Genomic DNA, 22,215 nt, shown 5'->3' with positions numbered 1-22,215 from the left:
TCTGGAAATTACAAAAAAAAAAAAAAAAAAAAAAAAAAAGAGAGAGAGAGATATTTAAAAAAAATCTATAGCAGCCATGAAAAACTAGGAAGAGAATCATCAATGGGCTAGAAATGATGAGGAAAACATACTCGGGGAAGGAGTTATATGAAAAGTGGGAGTAGTTCTGAGGCTTCAGTTCGAAGTTCGAAGCTTGGGGATTTGGTGATTATGAAGATAGACAGGAGAAGGCAACCCCTTCTAGGTTGTTTTTAGAGCCACTCAACCACTTGGTCGGGCTTATGCCAAACAACAGCCAGCAGAGTCATCTATCACCCATAAGGAAAATGACGGTAAGTCCTTGGGTTAGGGAGGCAAAACAGTGTCCTGAGTGGCCAGCTACACTCAAGAGGAACAAGGAGCACTCCCCACAGAAGACCTGTCACTGTCACCCTCTGCCTTGCAGTCCATCCTTTCCTCACAATTACTGGAGGTGGCTACAATAACAGATGCTAGCAGAGAAAGTTAAGTCAAAGACAAAAACACAACCAAGAATGACCCAGCAGTTAAGCAAAATCACACCCTGAAATAGAAGTACTGATCTAAATATGCAGAACCACCTCCTAAGGAAATAAAATAAAGACAACAAACTGAAAGTTGTTTTAAGAGGATTATAATTGATATCTTCAGAAGCTTTAAACAGAAAGACACCAGATTCATGTAGCAAACATAGGCTTTTGTGAAAAAAGAATTGACTAGAATGAGAATACTGCAACTGCAATGAAACTAAGGAGATACACTGAGTAGACACAACTGAAGAACAGACACAGATGAAGAACTAGTTACTGAACTAGAGCACAGTGCAAAAGGTCAAAGTGATGGTGAGTGGGAGGGAGTGAAGAATGAAGGAGAGAAGACAGGTAGTACACTCAACTTAAAAACAAAATGGCCACAAATGGGAGGAGAGAGATGGGAGCCTGATAACTTGATAACTTCACTTCTGAGGTACCTCCCAGGCAGGAAAAGCAGTACCAACAGGGAGTCAGTGCAGCCCCGGAAGGAAAATGCTCTCAGTGTTCACCTCAAATGTGGCCACGGACCCAACAAACTGAAACTGCATTACTTCCCAGCCAGGGAGCCCCAGGATATGCGTGTGCTATGAACCTGCAACCACAGAGTGCTTTCCCTTCTTCCTTGTCCCAAGTGGGGAACTTTTATTGTGATTCTCCTTTCTCCCTCTTCCACTATTTATTACTAGATACTTACATTTCTTACCATGAACCTAACTCAGAGGGATACAAATCACTCCAAGTCCCTGGATCTAAAAGCAAATGCAGAGAACTTGGAATTTGGAATTTGAGCTGTATTCTGTTAAGGAGAAATAGTTACATTATGTTTTAAGTTATATATTTACATCAATAATATATCTATCGATATAATTTAAATGTAATGCTTGGATTACATTAAAATTAGTATTGTATTAATTCTATATAATTACATATTAAATAAAATTAATTATAATATATTATATACTAAATTATATATACATATGCTGCTGAGCAGCTAAGGAGCTGGATGGAGAAGTCCTGTGTCCTCTGAAAATCCATTCCTTCCCAACATGCCATTCACATGGTTTAGGTTGGAGTTACCCCAACTCTGGTTCTGGGAGTGGTAAACATAACCCATATCTGGCCAAACCGTATACTACACCCACACAAGTCAATCAAGGTCTTGCCTAGAACATTTTCTAGAAGTATAGGAAGCACTAACTGAAGCAGTATTGTGAGCCTAGAGCTACCAGTGGCCATAGCTGCCACTTGAGCTTCAAGAATCAGGCCAACCCAAAGGAAAGCGAAGTTGAAAGAAACAGAAGATACTGTTTAGGCTTCTAGGACCACCTATGCCTAAAACCAACATTACCTACAGACTTCGTGGTTATATAAATAAATATATTCTCTTTTTGATAACATCAGATTGAATTACAGTACCACCTACTATGATCAAAAGAGGCCATAATTAAACTATGTAATGAAAAAAAGAGCAACCCATAAATCAGGGTTTAGATATTCTCCACCACTGAATGGGATATAAAATATACTAAAGAGGAATAACACTGGCAATATGAAGCCCTCTACCTTTTAGGGGGTATCCTAGAAAAAAGCTTTCATTAGAGAAAATTACTGACTTAAAGCACCATATTAGTGAAGTACTGTCAGAGTGTCTGGATTTTGTCTGCAAAACATGCTTGTCTTTTGATATATAGTAAAAATAGTGTAAGAGAAAAAAAAAAAAAAACAACAGTATATGAGACCCTGAAAGGACTGAGAACCTTCCACTGGGTCCTGCAACTGTTTCTTTCTTCTCTCTCCTACACATGACCTCAGCCCCTCACTGTTCTCCACTCTTCTTGATAAAATCCAACTTGCCCAAACCATAGCTAGTAACTGCACAAGCTATTCCTCCGTCTTAGAACACTTTTTTTTCTTGAAGACCTCTGCCTCAGACAGAGGCCACTCTGCACATAGTATCTGAATATATCTGGAAATTAAAAAAAAAAAAAGGAAAAGACTTTGTAGACAAGTAAATAGTAGTCTTATGGGAAGCAAAGAAAATTAAGATAAAACATAGGTAAGTTCTAGCTCAGATAAAAAAAGTTAATCCTGTTTTGGGGAACAAAATACCAGGTCTCTGGGACCCCCAACTCTCTCTTAGCAGCTGGTCTAGAGAAAGGGCCTGGGAATGTAAAGTCCTTGGACTTAATGGCGTACCTGGACAATCTCACTATATTTGATGAGTCTTTAGAAGAATGAGAGAAGAGACTTCAAAGTGGCACACCATCTCAAAGAGGCAAATTTTAAATCTTCCCATGGTAGTCATCAACCGTACTGTACCTACTGATCCCTGTTAAGTACGCGGGGCACGTGCCCTCTCAGCCAAAGGCAAGCACAGTCCCTGGGAAGATGTGCTCAAACACTGGCCCTGTCCCACCCACCCTGGAGAACTAGAGATGCTATACCTGGGAGTTACAAGTGGGCTGAGTTTTGTGTGTGTGTGTGTGTGTGTTTAAGGACTTCTATTTCCAATTCCTCTCAATATTCTGACTTGAGGTTACCCTTTCACTAGGTAACCACCACCTTGTTTTCACTCTCCTCTGATGATCCCTGCAGCCTTGGGTACTGGAAGAGGAGTGGAGCCACTGGAGGAAGAAGCCTGCAGGCAAGCATTGTGTGTTAGTGGACTGACTACTCAGTGTCACTGTACTGACATTTGACCTATGTGAACAAAAAATACTGCAAACCTTATCAGTAAACAAAGAATGCTGAAGCCATCAAGTCATCAGTGGCTGCCACCACCCCCCAGTGAAGACAAGCCTGCAGCCCAGCCTCTGCAGCCACTCACAATGATGCACTCTGAAGGGACTCAGAATAAGAAAGGACAGGACACTGGCCCTAGATAGCTAGGTGCTTGTCAAAGGAATGAATTCAATGAGCCCAAATGTTTGCTTCCTTCCATACGTAGAAAAGCATTCAATTCTTTAACTTGAGATTCCTGGCTTTCTTTAGATAACAAGTAATCTTTTATTGTTCCAACTACCTGGTCTTTGTTGTAAAGCTCCTATATATCCTAGCTCCTCCCCTACCTCTTCGGAGCCATCTGAGAGGCTGTCCTCCCACCAAATAAAACATAATTCTCAACTTTTAGGCTGCGCATTTATTTCAGTCAACCCCTACATATGACACACATCTGTGTGGAATACTAAACTCTGCCACATATACACTTATTAAACAAAAAAAGTATTAGCAAGTAGACACACACAGTTCAGCTCTGTGCTCGTAACTCAATGAAATCCCAGCCCCTGTACTTTATTTAGGTGAACTTATGACATCTGACATGAAATCTTACAGGCAGGGTTCTGTTACCCTAGGAAGGAATCAGAACTGTTCACAGATTAAGCCTTAGGACCAGCCATCCCGAGGATGCAGGCTACAGAATTCATCCGATTCTTCTCTCTTATTCATTCAAATGTAGGCATGTCTCTAAACTACCCCAACTAACCCAAGTGCTAATTTGACTAATGAGAACCCATTTCAAATATTTACTGTGGTGATTAAAGTTACTAATTTCAACAAATAAAACCTCGTGACACTGTAATGTAATAAGAAATATGTATTTGGTCTCCATCCATTGCTCCTAAAATACTTGTAATTTCCTAAAAGAGCGATGGATGGATTTTTCTTATACTATTTGGTGTTTTGTGCTCCTGAAACAGTTCCTAAAGGAGCTGTATGAATTCTGTTATTCATAACAAGGCCCTTTCAACCACACCTGAAAGCCCCTCCTGGATAATCACAGGATGGAGGCTGGATACCAGGGGAACCAACCACAAGATTAGAGGGTTGAAACTTTCAGTCCCACCCCTTGACCTCTCAGGAGGGGAGAGGGGCTGAAGACTGAATTCAATCACCAACAACCAGTAATGTCATCAGTTGTGCCTACATAAGGAAGCCTCCAAACAGCATGAGAGCTCTGTGTACCCTGCCCACCCTGCCCACTGACCCATGAATTCCTTCTATTTGGCTGAGTTGCATCTTTTATAATAAATGGATAATAGTAAAATGCTTTTGAGTTTTGTGAGCTGTTCTAGCAAATTATTGAACTTAAGGAGGGAGCTATGGGAACCCTCCATTAGCAACCAAGTACAGCAGAAGTTGTGGGTTAATACATGAGACTGGTATCTGAAGTGGAGGGAAAGGGCAGTCTTGTGAGGCTAAGTCCTGTGTGATCTGCACTGACTCTGTGAGCAGACAGGGTAGGGGGTGAACCAGGCATCACTTTCTTAACATAAGAAAAGCCATTTTTGGCCTAAGCCATTTTGTGATCTAAGCCAGGCTACAATGCTTGCTCTTGAACAGGTCTCATTAATTAATGATTTTAATGGAAGGGAGAGAATGCAGGAACAAAGGAAAAAGCAGTCAAGAAACAATAGTTCAGCAATAAAACTGAGTCCTAGTTCCTCTTCAAAGGATATACATTAACAATGTGACACGTATCTCTGAGTTCTGCAGGAACTAAGGCCCCCATCCAGGTGGAGGATGGTAACTATGCTGAGACCACAAATAGATCAGAACCTAAGAAATAATGATGTTGACCTTTTCTGACCCTTGTGACTTCAATCAACTAAAGCTTAGACTCTACCAACATCTGCCCCAATTCTATGCTGAATTCTCCTTTGCCCAACCCCCTGTGTGAATATGCACGTACCCCTAGCTTAAAATTTCCCAATTTTGCAGTTCAGGGAGACACTGCTTTGGGAAAATCCCCAGTGTTCTCCTTACTCACTGCCAGTAATAAATCCTTCCTTCTCCTGATGTTTGGCATATGTCTTATGTCTGGACACTCACCAAGGGGCAAATCCAGTTTTCAGGTAACCTCAGGTAGTGTCAGAACTGAACTGAATTGTAGGACACTCGTTTGGTGCCCACAGAAAATTGGAGAACTGCTTGGTATGGGGAAAAACACACACACATTTGGTGGCCAGCAGGATTCTGTGGATAGTGTAGAGAGGAAACAGAATTTTTCTTCAGCTGTAATTTTTCTTTTTTCAAACCCATTTTGCTGTGATGAGATATTCCACTTTAAACTTTCTTTTTTTTTAATTGCTTTTTTTTTTTGAGGGGGGAGGTAATTAGGTTTATTCATTTATTTATTTTTAGAGGAGGTACTGGGGATTGAACCCAGGACCTCATGCATGCTAAGCATGCACTCTGCTACTTGAGCTGTATCCTCCCCACCTCACTTTAAATTTTCTAATTTTTCTGACCATTGCTTTCCTGTGACTTGGGAATATTGTGATATCTGGTAATGCCGACATAGGTTGTATTCTTTTAGCGCAGTGATAATGTCATTGCATAATATATACAATGTTTTGCCATCTAATTCAGTAACAAAACCCACGCTTTACTGTGCCTTAAAAGCGTGACATCTGAAATTCACTTTTCTTATTTTGACTGGATATGAACTAGTAATAAAAAATAAATAAAATGTGGCCAAAGGACAGTACACATGGCACTTGAAACACTATCAAGTTATAACTGCACCACTGAGATGTGTACTGTGCTGAGCAGTGTGAGCACTTTAACAGAAGAGCTCTGTCACAACCACGCAGCTCTGCAGTTGAAGCATGAATGTCATACACAAGATGTAAACAAACATGGCTGTGTTCCAATAAACTGTTATTTATGGATGCCGAAATGTGAACTTCATATAATTGATATGTGTCAAAAAATGTTATAGTTTTTATTTTTTCCAATCATTTAAGAAGGTAAAAACTATCCTTGGCTTTCAAGCTGTACAAAAAAGGGTAAGTGAACTGTATCTGTGGCTCAAATTGAGGACCCAGATTTAAACCATCATATGCATAAAAACCCGTGTGGCACAGGCTGAAGCACATTGGTTCTCATTATTCATGGTAGGTTTGCTCTATAAAGCCACTGGGAACACCGACCCATCACTCCTAGAGGAAATTCAGAGTTAGGTTCCTACAAGCCTTTGGTCACAATACCAATTTCAGTAACCAATCAAGATGTAACCATGTTGGTGGGGAGGGTATAGCTCAGTGGTAGAGTGCATGCTTAGCATGCATGAGGTCCTGGGTTCAATCCCCAGTACCTCCATTGAAAGTAAATAAAAACCTAATTATTGCCCCCTCAAAAACAACCAAAAAAAAAAAATTAAAAAAAATAAAGAGGCAGACATAATACAGTTTAATTATTGAAAAAAAAAAAAGAGAGAGACATAACCACGTCCTATATGTTTGTGTTTAAAGACATCTTATTTAGTATGTATTTTGATTCATTAACATTGAACCCCTGGCCAACAGCACTGTAGTTCACACTTGCATGAAGCTTACCTCACACACATACTTCCTCTGTGAGGACATCACAGACTTCTTCCACTTAGTGCTCAGAGGCCATCTTAAAAAACTATAAAAATGAGAAAAACATGGCACTAAACAGACCACAAGAAGGACACATAAACACAGTGTCCTTACAGTATGAGAGCTGAAACAAAAAGGCAGCGTCACTTTGTTTGATCCCTGCTGGGAATGTGTACACTGGGTGGGCTCAAACTTTTTTCTGCTCTGAGTTTGAAGGCACAAGTCTGCTAATAACTGCAAAAGCATTGTGAGCATCTTACAAATAAATTTTAGTGAGTAGGTGACTTCATAAATATTAAACTACGCATAATGAGGACCAGCTGTATTTTAAAGTGAAATAAGACCTTATCACATACATAGGTGCGAGTTAAAGATGAGGGAGAAGATATCTCATTTTAAAATCTCTACTTGGTTCTAACAGTAATTTTGAATGTAAATTTGCAGTTTTTATTTGGATCCCAAAATGAAACATTTGTATTTGAAAACTTATATAAGCAAAACCGAAGATTCTGTAATAAAACTTCACAAAAAGACACGATACATTTTGAATAGTATGGAATAAGCTGTTAACTCTCTCATAAATATAGAATTCATATTTTTAATACTCCTTACCCTCAGAAGCATCCATCACTCACAGAGGATACAGGAGGCTTGAGGTTATAATTAGAAGAAAGTCCTCAAATTATTAGTTGTACTACCCTTGGAACACACAGAAATGCAGCTAAATGAAATGGATACCGTTAGATATGTTTCATATTTCAGTTTTAAGTTTCCCTGAAGAGCTACAATTTAGCCATAAGACAAAAACCAAAGCTAAATTAAATATAATGCTGCTTTATCAACGAAGGACAAATAAATGTAACTGGCTTATCAGGGATCCAAAGGAAGGGAAGCATTCCTCGTGAAATTTTCTCAAAATGGAAAAGACAGAAATTAGGCATTTTCCCTAGAGGCTTCTTTTTCATGAAATTCTTGGCCCTCTGGAGTCTAGCAGAGACCTTCAAGGATAGCATTTTCTTTTTTGTTGCCTTAGATAGAATAAATGAATAAGAGTGGCTGCTTTCTTGAAGCACTTTAAGGACTTTCAACCATGCTTTTGTTCCCAAACACCCGAAAGTATTTTATAGTACAAAATCAGCAGCACAGGCCTACGCAATTAAAGGTAAGGCTATCTTAGAAAATTTTACCTAAAAACTTGGCAGTCAAGAAGACAGTCGGTGGTAGAATACAAGGCAACAGGGCTTGTTACCTATTCCTTTGGGACAGTTATATCAGCATCTCCCTCGTGTTCAAGTTACAGCAAAGCAAAAAGTTCCTGTTCTAAGAACTAGGAGAGGTTTCTGTGTGAAAGTGCTTTCTTGGTTTTTTGTTATTGTTGTTGTTTTTCCTTTTCTTGTGGTATCTGCAGGCCTTATCATTTCTATGGATGGGAATCAACCAGGATCAAAATGTTTTTGTATACAGCTATGTTGACAAAAAATTAATCAATGGTCTATCTAAGAGAAAAATGGAAAATTTTATTCAAGTCAACCTGATAATTATAATCTGGGAGACAGTCTTTCCGAAAGCTCTTGATTACTATCCTGCCATTAGAGGTCAAAGCAGTTATATGTTTTTGAGACAAAGGGTTATGTCAAATGACTTATTACTGATAGTTTACACAATTCAGACGTATAGGTACCAAGTGAGTCATGGGTTATCCTGTCCCTTCACAAGATTAAGGAGGAAGGCTACCCGCTAAAGAGTTGTGTTCCTTGATGAGATTAAGGAATGTTATCTCCTAAGGAGGTGAGGCCCAAAGGAGCAAAAACAACTTGTATGTTTAAATCTTCCTCATCTTGTCATAATTATGAATTTACTTTCATCAATTCTTAATCAAGATTGTGGAAGGTCTTAGGTGAAACACACATGGAGGTCAGGCTTTCTGATGTAGGGGTAGAGAATTGTGGGGAAGACCCTCTTCTTCGGGACAAATTTTTTTCTCAGGGGCAACCCCTAAACCTATGCTTTAAAGGAAAAATTTGAAAGAGATATATCTCATAATATCTCCAACTAATTTATTCAGTAGTATCTTCCTCTTGGTGCATAAGCAGCATGAAGAATTTATTACAGCAACCACGGAAAACTAACATACCAGTAAACATCACTATACATTTTACTTCACAGTAAGAGGTATAGAGCAGCAATACAATTACCAAATAAAGTTCTAAGATTTCTAATAGTCCTTTTTGCTTTTAGACTGTATTCCACAAATGACTGCAGTCAAGGTAGTACTTTCAAGAGCCATAGAATTAACTGCTCCCTCTCTGTAGCTGTGTTAGTCCTTACCTAATGAAGTTTGGTTCAGTTGTTTGTTTGTTGGGATTCCAGCAGCTGACAGTTCGAAGCTCTTAAAGGCTGTGGCCTTCTGGGGCTAGGAGAGAGAAGGGTCTACTGTACTTAGAGATGATGAAAAAGGCTCAAATAGTTCTGTCTCCAGAATTCTGCACAATCTTACTTCACGTTTATGTGATCTACTACATTCTCCAATGACTGAATACACAGTATAAGCACAAGGTTCACATGCACGCTCTGTAACTGAATAAGCTGACTGATTCTCCACCTATTTAATTTCTGGTAATAGTGAAACTAATGTACTTTCATGTATTTAGCAATTATTTTTAAGTTTAATTTTTAAATTGTTATAAGTACTATCCTGATCTTTCAAGCTTTTAAAATGTATTTTGCTCCCTTTACCAAGCTATGAACTTACGAATTTTGTAATATATAAGATCCTCAGACCAACTTAAGATTATGTATTATCATACCAAGGTGTACAGGTTTAAAAGTCTTCCAGTTAGCATTACCCTAACCCTAGCACCAGCTTTTCACTTTCTTAAAGGATTATCAGAGAGACCTGGTTCCTTCATGTTCCATATGATTAGCTTAAGATTTTCTACTTTGGGCTCCAGCAATACTTAGTGCTATCTTTATTCCAGACTTCTTAAATCATAGAAAAAGGAATGAACACTTTCTGCATTCTTTCAGAGCAGGGTTGGGAAGCAATACCACTGACCATATTACTTTCTTATACGCATGGACTACTCTATTGCACGTTTCTCAAGTCCATTTTTTAAAAAATCACACATTAACTCATCATCAACGTATGTTCCATTAAGATAGTATTTATTAACTAGGAATTACCAGAAGGCCTTCAGGGGGTCAATAAAGGTCTCCATGATGCGAGTTCCAGGACTTTTCTCAAGAGAAAACCATGGCTTTATCAAATACTCAAGCAGGTATATGATCTTCCACACCTCCAAAATTTTAAGAATCACCTCATTGGATGCTCTTATTTTGTAAAACTTTTCTAGTCTTGTTCTCCAAGGTTCTGGCACCTCTAATAAGTTGTAATTTTATAAACAGGGCCCAACACTTTGATTCCCCTCTTATATTCTTAGTATATAATTAAACATACATTTTTAGCACTTAAAAGATTTTAAGTGTCCAAATATATCTTAATCCACAGTACTTCACAGGGCTCATGATTTTAAACAAAAGCAAATTAAATCATATCTGAATTTCTCGATGTTCTAAATACATTAAGAATGAATACACTGTCATTGTTCCAAAATTACTAGAAAGTATGTCATTTTCTTGAACTGAACTTGGCATGCAAGGCAGCAAAGAGGTCCTTATAAGGAGTGTGTGAATCTGACTTGGTTAACGGTATTCGGCAAAGTTGGCGAAATCGAGGGGAACGCAGCAGCAAGTTCTGTGAAAGGCCCATGAAGCTGGAGCATAACCAGTACAGAGCAATCGACTGTGGAGAGAAGAAAGGACATGAATGTTAGCATCTCTCCATTCTCCAAGGACATCAAGTCTAGAGACAGGCAGGCAATAAAAAAGAAAATTGCAATCTCTGTAAACAAAAGTACACCAGGACAGAACAAGACCTTCAGTGGCTACTAGATACCTGTGACAGATCTAATAGATAGGTAAGAAAGCTGAAAGGAAGACCAAAAACCAAAAGAAACCAAATGAGAGTATTCATGACAGAAATGAATAACGGAGAAGAGCTCCCAGGCAGAGGCTCAAGAGAGATCTCACCTCTCTTCTTTGGCAATTAAGTATACTTCTCCCTCACCAAGAGTTCTGACAAGCTGCTATATTGCAGGGAGGCTACAGGGGGCACGGCCATTTATGATGGCAAACCTAGCCTCCCTAGACCTCATTTTCCCTCATACAGTCATGTATCTTGCAAATTTTCCCAGTAACCAGTTTTTTAGTATAGTCAGGAATGCATTACCTTTGCCTTTTCCTGAGACAAACAGTCTCAGCATTATCTTCAGTCTTCTTTTTAACTACCAGACTGATTTATTTAGGTCAAAGACCAAGTCCTGCAGCCTCTTAAAACATTCCCATTCATACATCTTTCCCAAACTTTTCTTTGGCATCAGAAGGTAATCAGGCTGTTGGAGAACCAGTATCACATACAATTGAACAGCTGCTCAAACTCAGAACTTGATGTTTGAGGACAGCTCATGAAATTTTTGGCACAAACAGCATACTGGTGCTCCCTGGAAACCAGTGAACTCTTTAAAGGTCCTAAATGTGACAATTAAAAAGAAATGTGATCATTTCCCCTTGATTTTACACTGCAGACTTGAAGCTAGGCTCTTTTCCTTGGTTATATTATTTGATCACAATTTTTTTAATGGAATAAAACTGATTTTGATATGGGAAAAAAAATAAAGAAATAAAGGTAATCAGGTCCCACAGGAAAGACCAAGTGGTGGTTGAGTCCAGGTTCTAGAGTCAAACTGCCCGAGTTTGAAATCTATTTATTTAACTTTGGGAAAGTTATTTTTCTTGTTTCAGTTTCATCTTCTATAAAATAGGGACAAAAAAAAAAAAAAAAAAAAAAAAAAAAAAGTCCTGAAACTCACATCATGGAGGACTTTAATGACCCTCCCCGAAGGCCTTCTGGTAATTCCTAGTTAATAAATATTATCCTAATGGAGTATACATTGATGATGAGTTAAAGTGTGATTTTTTAAAAAACAGACTTGAGATACATGTAATAGAGTAGTCTATGCGTGTAAGAAAGTACCTAATATGGTACTTACTTCAAAGGGATGCTGTGAGGAATAAAAGAGAAAATTCACGTATAGCGGTAGGCATGGTATGCGGCCCATATTAAGCACTTGCATTTGTTCGAGAACAGGTTTTTCAGGGCAGAAAGCAAAGCATATTCAAAAGCAGATTAGCATAATAGTTAAGAGAAAGTGTCAAACTGCCTGGATGTGTGTTAAGACTCTTCCACTTAACAGATCAGTGACCCTGGATGAGCTACTTAACCTCTCTGTGCCTTGGTTCCCTCATCACTAAAGTGGAGATTATAATAGCACCTACTTCACTACATTGCTGGGAGAAATATATGCACTAATATATGTAAATGATTTAAATCACTGCCTGGCACAATGTTAATGCTGAACAAATATTAGCTATCATCATCATCTTATTCACAAAGTGGACAGTACTGAGCCCAGCGACGTCAGACTACAAACTGCCTACAAAACATCATTCTTCTTCCTTAGTAATAAAACCCTAATTTTCAGCAGGATATACTGTCACCTGGGAAAAAAAAAAGCTGTACTTTCCAGCTTCTTTTGCAGTTAGGTATGGCCACATATTTAAGATGTAAGCACAAGTGTTTGGTGGGACATCTGGCAAGGGTCCTGAGAGGGGCTGACTATACTTGAAGCACCATTTTACTATTCTTACAAGATAACAAGCTTCAACAGCAATCATGACTATTCTGTGGCCTTCAAGGCAGAAATTACAGGCTGTGGATTATGCAACATTAAGAGAGAAGCAGGCTGTGTCTCTCCTGTCTTCACAGGGATGTCACATCAGCTCTACACTAAACTGTCTAATTCTGAATTTCCTATATTTGAAAGAATGAACTTTTGGGTATTGAAGACACTGTTTTTTTAGATCTCTGTTACTCACTTTGAACTCAATCTCTCACTAAAACGTGACTGCTCCTATTATATTTGATCTGGAGGTTTTCTCAATGATAACTGGTATTATTTCCCTTAGAAATGTAGTAAATTTGTATTGCTCTGCTTTAACCAGAGTATTTTACAACAACATTATTATTACGTGAAAAGTACTATAATAGGCACTTATTATTTCACTAATTCTCAGACATTATGGTGTTTATTTTAGAAATGAGAAAACGTATTTATTTTACACAAGATTAATGACAGTATTATGTCTAAGTGATAGCTTAAAAACATTTAACATTTAATTGACATTTGTGAGGCTGAAAATACACTATTTCAGATTCCTGAGACAAGTCATATGAAGTACTTTCATACAAGCTGATGGAACTCTAACTACCAGCAACAAATTACGACTACTTTATGGTCTATGTGTTGGCTCTGAGCAAAGACAGATATACCTGATACAGCTTTAGCCATCTCAGCACTGAAGTATCCACGGAAAATAAGTAAAAGGCTAAAAATACGAAATAACTGCAAACATAACATTTCTTTTTCTATTTCTATAAAAGTTTAATTACATACAAATGGAGACAAGTATACTTGTTTCATAAAGTTGTTATGAGCTTAAATAATATTACATATGAAACCATATGGACCTAGCACAAAGTTTTGTTTCTTTTCTAAGTGCTAACTTCCTTGGCCCAGACTATGAAGACAGAAAGAACTCAATATATCAATTAATCAAACAGAGAAATACTATGTTCATAGTACTGTGCAAGGTATTTTGCAAGATTGAAAAAAAAAAAAAGAAAAATGGAAAAAAGGAGTTTGATTTAGAAGAATTAAGACATATTCATATAAAGAAAGTTTAACCAATCCCAAGAAATATTCAGACATCACTTGGTGATAGGGACAGTAGAAACCAGTAAGGGGTTGAGTGGTCAGAGGAAGCTCAATAGAAGAGGCAGAATACAGTCAGAGAAGGTTTATATTTAGCACATGCTTCACACAATGCTGGTGCTTACTCACTGAAGGTACTGTGGCTGCAATTGGAATCATCAACACTGATACCGCCCGAACAAAGTATGTAATATACGTCTGAAAACGAGACATTCCAATTTTTTGCAGAGCAAACATCTGAAGGGGTAGAATATATACACATGATTATTAAAATGCACATTAAATTAGACATGCTTTAAAATACAAATGGATTTTTGACTGCCCTCTACCTATACTTTAATAAAAGCAAAAAATAATTAAAAACAAAACTGATAAATTTATTGGTTGATAATCTATTTAAAAACTTAATCATGTAGAATTCTTAAATGGAGCTTTAATTAATAGCAATAAAGAGACTGAACTATATTAAAAAGAATCACAGCATAATTTTTATAAGTCAATGTTTTTAAAAGATTGTCAGTAAACCTTAAGTCTCTCTGAGATAAGTATTATGTATGAATCATTAACCTTGGCTTTTAGCACCTAAATACAAGGCCTGGCATAAAGAAGGAACTTGACAGCCATCTCAAAGGTTTGTGATCTGGCTACACAGACTTTGGAAAGGACCAAGGCTAGGAAAAGCAGTTATGGTTTACTTAATTTACAAGGTAAATTACTTATTTACAAGGCAGCACAACTCAATGATTATGAACACAGACTGTACACCCAAACTATCTTGGTTCATGAGGCAGCCCTGCATTTAGTGGTTATGTGTTTTTGTGCAAGTTACTTAAACTTTCTGCTCCTCACTTTCACCACTTTAAAGTGGGGGTAATAAAAGTACCGACATCACAGCATTACTGTTAAGAATTAAATGAGTTAATTCAAATAAATTCTGTACACCTGTGCCTGGCACATGGTGAATGCTAAGTAAGAATAGATTTTTATTAAACTTATCTAAGCTGGGTTGTTAGATGGAATAAAGTAAAGACTAGAGGATTGACATTAATTCACTGTGACCTGTTACCACTTCCTTCTTTCTAAGAAATATTCACTAAGTACCAACCACGTTCACAGAACTGTGCTGGTGCTCTTAGGGTAACACACCTAGGCTACACATAAAAAACTTTACCCAAGGCCTTAAGAGTATCATCTTCATTTTCCTCGCCTGAAAGAAATAAGTGTATTAGATTTCCCAAAGAGAGATCAGTAGATATGAGGTCTGCGAAAGCTCAACTGAGATAGATCTTTCCTAAGATTTCTTCTAGTTCAGAGTCTATATTCTACTCAGTCTGAGAACAGTTCTTTATGGGATTAAAGGCATGCTTTCCCTAAACTGCTAAGTAAAGTAGCACAGGATAATGGTTAAAACATGGCTGGGATGTCATATTTTTCTTTTTTTTTTTTAATTATTATTTTTTTTTTTTTTAATTTTGGGGAAAGTAATTAGGTTTATTTATTTATTTTTAATGGAGGAACAGGTGACTGAACTCAGGACCTCATGCATGCTAAGCATGCACTCTACCAATGAGCTATACCCTCCCCCTTGGGATGTCATATTTTATATGTATGTTTCTCCACTCCATCTTATGAAGAAGTTCTATGACTCTTCTAAGGTCATATAACTAAGGGCAGTCAGGTACTAACTAATACAAATCGACATATTAAACACATACACGAAACACCAATATCTTGTGGAAATAAAACCAGATTGATCAGGTTGATTAGGCATCTTAATTGCTGTCTTTACTAAAAAGCAAATCACAAAAACGTATGCATTAGAATCATTTAATTTTAAAGCTGAAAGAGATTTTGGAAGCGCCTCTAATTCAGCTCTCCTATTTTAATTACAAAAGAATAATACAGAGAAGTTAAGGAACCAGCCTGAGACACAGTTTATCGTCAATAGCTGATCTGTGACCAAAACCAAGGAATCTCAATTCTAGCCCAGAGCTATCACCACCAGCTCAAATTCGTTTGAAGTCAGAACAGCAACAACAAAAATCCCAATGACTTAAATGGCAAGCAAATCTCATTTAAAACCACTGACCTCCACTATTAATAAATTGATGACACCCACGGAGACAGGCAGAATCCAAGTGGAATCCAGGGCAGTGAGGTCAGGAAACCACAGGACCCCACCAGTAGCTAACTGCTCCTGAACAGAAAAACCTGCTGAAACATTTTTATACATAAAACAAAGGAATTTCTAAAAATAGCAGAGGAAAATAATTCTAAGAAGGTGTCCCTCACCCTAAAGACTTGCATTTTTTATTCAGGTTATTTTCATTCTATAACATAAATTAGTCTTTCCTGTTCAGAGAAAGAGGCAAGAGATTTACAGACAATAGAGATATGAAGCAGTAATCTTTTCAGACTTAAATTTAAAAAATTATTTGTCCATAGGCTGCTTTCTTTCAAATCTACTGATTACTTTCTGGTTAGCAATGCCTTTAAATGAAAGTAAAAAAACAAACACTTTAGTTTATAACCTTTCTTAATTAAAGTTTACATTTACAACTGTGAAATATTTTCTGGTCTCTTAAACTTAGAAAAAATTCTTGGCCAGGAAACTGAATTATGGAATTACAACACTAATTTTAATTTTATTATGATCTCCAAGAAGTCGCACTAGTGATGTCCTTCCTAGATTCATTTTTTTTCTCAACACAGCTAGTTTGCTTACACTTAATGTTTTAAATTCCATACCCTTGTAAGGGAGATAATAAAGAATATATTCTAATTATCAGAAGTATAGGTGTTTTTAATTTTTTTGCTTGGTTTTTTGTTCTTCTCTTTAGAGTACAAAGACAATGTACTTATATACAAACTGCACTTATATGTACAGTGTACTTATGTACAAAGACAATGTACTTAGAGTACAAAGAACTTATTTGGGGAAACAGATTTCAATAACTACCTTCTGAATGTGCTGCCCCTGTGCTAAAATTCCGGAGAGCAACAGACATGAAGATCCACATTGGAATCTGGATCCAGACCAATACAGTGGCTTTGAAAGGGTGGCAGTTATCCCGAATATACAGCTCTGAAACAAGCCTCCGCAGAATCTTTAGATAAGTAAGCCTAGATTGAGGGAAGAGGGAAAAAGAAAAAGGAGAAAACATCGTTTGACTACTAGCAGTGCTTCATCCCCACAGTGCAAACACACGCACACTCTGGTTACTGGCTAAGGGATTTATGGAGGATTTTGGGTGTATGAAGGGACTGCCTAAACAAAACGCAAATAAAGTCCTTTACTCCAAGTTCTTTCACAATTTACACAAATCACAGAATGATTCAATAAATCTGACACTGTCAAACTACAGGCTGTGTTTCTGGCGGTCCTTGGCAAATTAGGCTTTAACCAGGGAAATTTCACTACTGACATAGTATGACCACAACTTCAATCAGAAATTCTAAAGGTGAAAAGCACATTTTACTCAAATACCTCCACTCCAGCCAAGCTCAATCACTTAACTCCTGAACATATCTTAGGTAGCAATGTGGTTTTGTACTGTGTATGCTCTTGGCCTGTCAAAATGGTCTCCATCCTTCAGTCAACTCTTTCATAAAGATTTTCTTACTATTTCTCTGTTTACCATATTAGTTATTCCAGTTCTTGTCTTAAGTTCCACTTTCTGGACCATAGTCTCCTCAAAGGTCAAGTATCGGGTCTTAATCTTTAAATCACTTGTAGCATGTTTTATACAAGGTAGACGTTCAATAGGTTTGCTGAATTTAATCAAATTATAATCTACTGAATTAAGACAGTACATAGAGACATTCTAGGCTCTTTGAAATTTAGCCTTTGCCTACTCTTGCAACTTTATCTCCTGTTACTTTCTGTAGACATCTGTATATTCTAGTCCCTGAATGACCTGGGTCATCCAACAAATCAGACTTCCACACCAGCATGCCTTTGGAAGTTATTATATCATCTGTGTGGACAGCCCACTTTCCTGACCTGACAAATGTCACCTGACATTTACAAATAGCCTTCAAAACCCAATTCCATTGAAAATGCAGGAAACCCTCAGAAAGGTTTCCTGCATTAGAAAGCCACTCTGCTGTGTAAGGATGTGTCTGGACAATCATCCTGCCAGTGCTGCATAAGCAAGGTGCCACAGTCTTGTTGAGGCTGCATTTATAACCCACGTGAGCAGCTACTAATCTGCTCTTTTGGACTAAAGCTGTAGTCCTCGGATTTCCCTGCTCAGTAAACCTTTAAAACTATAGGTTTACCAACTTTTTCTTTTATCAAGTAAAGACATTAAGCTATAAGAATATATTTTCTAAAATACCAGGTCTTTTTAACACTATATAAGGAGGGACATAATTTCATACTGAAGATAGTTGGCAAATTTACACCATATACAGATAAAATATATGGATAATTTAGTAATCATATTTAAAAAGCCCTTATTTTTCTCATTGCTGTTAACTGGTTAACACTTTGTTACACTCTAGTAAGGATCGGGATTTAGAAAACTAAGCAGTAATAGCTTAGGCTGACTAAAGTAGGGGGCCTTCGAAGTTCCTAGTGGATGACTGTAGGCATAGAACTGAAGCATGGTTAAGCCCCTTTGGGCAAGGGCTTTCTAAGAGAAAAGGCAGATAGCTACACAGAGTAACCACAGCAGATTGACAATACCTTGTCTATCCAGTCGCTTTTACTAGGGCATTCATATTTTCTACCTCCCCATTCCTGTGGGCTACAGTCCGCTGAATCTTGTCAAAAAGGTCAAGTTTGCAAATAACCTGTAACATTATTGATTAAAATCTCAACAGACTGGCACAGTATCTTCATCCCTGACTTTCCATGATGACCCAACTCTGTACATAAATCTTTTGTACAGTACTTAATTCAGTCATTATTTGATTACATGGCTGTCTTTTTCAATAGCCTGAGGTCCCTTAAGAACAAGGAACTTTCTCTTCTTATCTTTGTTTCTCCATTTCTTTCCTTTCAGTCCGGTATATAAAACTATCATGCCACATAAACTTATTAGAAAGAACTACTTTGCTGCTAAAGCTACAGAATACACAAATCTATAATAAATATCATGTATACATTTTGTGTCTATATATATACACACATATATACATATATTCATGGTTTTATATGCATAAAATTAGCTTACCTGGCAACTCTTTTGGACCACCCCAACTGATTTGCGCGAACTGCAACTTCTTGGTTAAGATGCCTTGCAATGTTTTTTATTTCTGGCTGCAAATTTTCCACCTAGCTAAAGAAAAAATACACTTTGTTATGGGCACACAAAAGACCTTCATTCATAACCATTTATGATTTTACTTTCTAGTTCCTCAAGCTCATTTAAAAATGTGGTTCACTGGTCATGTCAAGAAACCTTAAGTCTGAGTATATGACACTAATTTAAGATATCCTCAGCTGTAACCAGATTCAAATTCCAGCGTGTACACTTAGCTGTGTGATCTTGGGCAAATTATTTAACTTCTAAAGTCCTGTCCCCTTACATACATAATGTATAACAGCACCTACTTCATAGGGTTATTTTAAGGATTAAATGAGAACTGCCTTCTGCACTTTAATGTTTCAATCCCTGGATTTCCCAGTAATGTAAACCAAGGAAACAGAAGTCAATTAATAGTATTTAACACGCTCTGTGGCAGCCACACAAAATTTGCATTTATTTCCTGTCCTGTGTTCTTTTGTAAAGTAGCTCATTGCCGTATTGGTGCTGATTAACACGCAGCTCTCCGGAAGCTATCTGGGGATCTTAAGCCTCACCTTGGCCAGGATGTAGTGCTGGTAGGCGGCCAGGGGCAGCGTGACGGCGCCGCGCAGGGCCATGGTGGTGAGGAGAATGCTGCCCCACCAGGGCAGGCCCGTGGCGGTGTGCGCGCAGAGCAGCAGCGCCTCCGCGCCCTGTACCGGAGCCGACGTAGCCAGGGCCTCGTACCAGCCTCCCGCGCCACCCGGGGCAACTGCAGAGACTGACGAGGCTGCCCACACTGGCAGAGCGGAGCGCCTCATGCCGCCCGTTAGGACGGGCGCGAGCTGCGGGCCCAGGGCCCCGAGCCGCAGGGCAGGCAGCGGCCGCAGCCACCGAAGGCTGAGCCGGCACAGCATGTCTGCCACCACCAAGGAGCCGGACACACGGACCTCCCGACGGCGTAGTATCGCGCAGCCGAGACTATTCCTCGCATGCGCCGGCGACCCCGCGCATAAAGTAGGCGTGGGCGCGCCGGCAGCCACAATTGACCTTCCTAGTCTAGCCGGTGACGTCTTGCGTCGCGCTGGAGATGACGCAGAAGGTAGCGAAGTCCCGCCTTTCCCACGCGGCACTGACCAGGCCTACCGTGCACACACGGTACTTTGGCGCTGCTGGCATGGAGCTCCTCAGAGGCCAAAAAGAATTTCAGAATCGGGGGCGGGGCTTGTTGCCCTGAGCAGGGCGGGGCGTTCCCTAGGAAGTTCTCGCCTAAGAGAGCCGGTCTTCTGCGTATGCCTTTACATTTTTTTCACTTAAGCTAATCGTGTCACAGGTTAAGCTTTGTGGATGTGTTTTGTGTATGTGTGATCAGAGGGTAGTCCCCCAGCTCTTTATGTGCTCCCGATTGCTTCCTCTAGAGGTTGAGATAGTTTATGGTATACAGGAGTCAACACATTGCTGAAATGCCAGTTTGGAGAGAGGCTTGTGTTTCTGGCCCACCCCGTTTTAATCAGCACTAGACATAGTTTAGTCTGTGGTGTGAAGATTTAGTTGGCTCATCCGTTTTAATAGTCATTTTCAGACCCAAGTTCAGTGTTTTAGCTTTCGTTATAAAGAGCAGCAAACTCTTATATTAAGGGTCAAGTACCATCTCCTGAATTAAGTGGAATTATCACTGGCAGCGCGGTGAATTCCTTACTGGGGCATAACATATATCCTATATGAGCTTTCAAGAGCCTGAGCAGCAACATGAGGAGTCTGCCGGTTGAAAGGAATAGGCCAAATGTACGTAAGACTAGTTTTTAGTTTTGAGTTCCTGAACAGCAAGCACACTGGAATGACACAAAGGAGTTTCCTCAGAGAAGGCTCACCCCTAGACCTAGAGGCCAGATTGTGTCGTGAGGAATAAAATGTTTATTGAGACGTGAGCTCTGACCAATGTTGGGGTTACACCAAACTTAGCTACTGTTGTTGCTTCATTATGCACTTACCCAAGGGTACCAGATACTCTTTTCTCTGGATTCTGGACGTCATCCTCCTTCAAATTGACTGATAAATTCATATATGAATTTTTAAATGTTAACACACACATCCCAATATATGCTATATAATTTCCTTTTTAAAAGCCTATCTCCCTATTCATTCGTCAAGTTAAAAAAAAGGCAACCGGTTGCTACTGACTACTGATTTTAGGTGGAAGTATCCTTGCCTAAAGATTGTGGGAGTTAAGCAGCAACTTCTATGCAGCTGCATTCCTCTCCTTCCAGGGAACTGATGACATTTAGGAGTTGGCCCTTCCACAGTGGCACTTAAGCCGAGGGACTCTGACTTTATAATATCCAGGAGAAAAGTTGATTAAAGAAAAAAGATCCTAAAATGAAAAATCTTCATGCATGCACAGTTCATATAATTTAAATTAAGAGTTTTCAAGCTACTCCTCAAATTCCTTCCGTGGAGCGTATCAGGGGTTGGGGCTGGGACGTCTTCAATCAGTGTAGGCCCACCTTTTCTGCTACATATTGGAGTCACAAATTACATTCTTTTAAAAATGTTCCACTGTTACAAATTTTTTTGATCTAAGTAAAATTTATGCATATTTAACCTGCTAATTTCATACATATAAACATGTATTCTTAAATTTGGATAATGGGAATGATCAGAATTTGCTGTCTATTTGGTAGAGAATGTTGGGAGAACTATTTGTCAATGATAAAATCCAATGCAAAAGTGAAGTGTTAGCACTCATGTGTATCTATGTACTGGTAACAAACATTGTAACACCTGGTATCTTTTGAGTTGCAGAATACAGTACAAAATGACCATACAAATACTGGGCAAACCAACCAACTGAAATCATATCAACCGTAATACTTTTCAAATGGACACATTAAACATTTTTTAAAAGTTCAGTATGACTAGCCTATTCTTTTTTATTATTACTACATCACACAGCTAACTTTTTTCTTAACTTTACTTAAGCTCCTTAAAAACAGAGACTATATTTCATTTACTTTCTGCAGTTCCTGAAATTCTTATCCATTACAGTGCTGAACACAGGAATGGAGGTCAAAATGTGAATATATGCTATTAAACATATAGATTGTATATATGTACAGTCGTTTTAATTTCTTATTTCCTAAATATGCCTTCTGAAATGTTTGACTAAAGAACTTTT

The 22,215-nt window shown here is 38.5% G+C and overlaps 1 protein-coding gene and 1 non-coding gene across 5 annotated transcripts; one reads left to right on the top strand and one right to left on the bottom strand.

The window, feature by feature from the left end:
• Positions 1-6,581: 6,581 nt before the first annotated feature.
• On the top strand, positions 6,582-6,653 carry TRNAA-AGC. The gene has a single exon. It is a non-coding gene; the product is annotated as a tRNA-Ala (tRNA).
• Positions 6,654-8,953: 2,300 nt separating this feature from the next.
• On the bottom strand, positions 8,954-20,162 carry LOC102504268 (cytochrome c oxidase assembly protein COX18, mitochondrial). Of its 4 annotated transcripts, XR_004312135.1 has the most exons (7): positions 19,616-20,136; positions 18,987-19,087; positions 16,766-16,929; positions 15,896-16,020; positions 13,936-14,043; positions 10,100-10,718; positions 8,954-9,329 (listed from the first exon to the last, which is right to left on the bottom strand). XR_004312135.1 is itself a non-coding variant. In XM_032458293.1 (6 exons), exons 1-6 carry the CDS (start codon positions 19,955-19,957, stop codon positions 10,591-10,593), a joined length of 972 nt encoding a protein of 323 aa, XP_032314184.1. In that variant the 5' UTR covers positions 19,958-20,162; the 3' UTR covers positions 8,954-10,590. The 4 variants fall into 4 exon arrangements, 3 of the variants coding, with proteins under 3 accessions (XP_032314184.1, XP_014418074.1, XP_006188751.1); XM_032458293.1 differs by having other exon boundaries at positions 8,954-10,718; positions 13,932-14,043; positions 19,616-20,162; XM_014562588.2 differs by having other exon boundaries at positions 8,954-10,718.
• Between the last annotated feature and the right edge of the window lie 2,053 nt (positions 20,163-22,215).

Source organism: Camelus ferus, chromosome 2, assembly GCF_009834535.1.
Source record: "Camelus ferus isolate YT-003-E chromosome 2, BCGSAC_Cfer_1.0, whole genome shotgun sequence".
NCBI lineage: Eukaryota > Metazoa > Chordata > Mammalia > Artiodactyla > Camelidae > Camelus > Camelus ferus.
The sequence above is the reverse complement of the archived record's forward strand: the minus strand, read 5'-3'. Positions and strand labels throughout refer to the sequence as shown.

Excerpts from the sequence above, each read along its gene's own strand:
- LOC102504268 (XM_014562588.2), bottom strand. The coding sequence starts at position 19,957 with ATGCTGTGCCGGCTCAGCCTTCGGTGGCTGCGGCCGCTGCCTGCCCTG. Across the intron at positions 16,930-18,986 it reads TGGTCCAAAAGAGTTGCCAG|GCTTACTTATCTAAAGATTC; the intron begins GTAAGCTAATTT and ends CCCTCAATCTAG. Across the intron at positions 10,719-13,935 it reads TTGCAGCCACAGTACCTTCA|TCGATTGCTCTGTACTGGTT; the intron begins GTGAGTAAGCAC and ends TTCTCTCCACAG.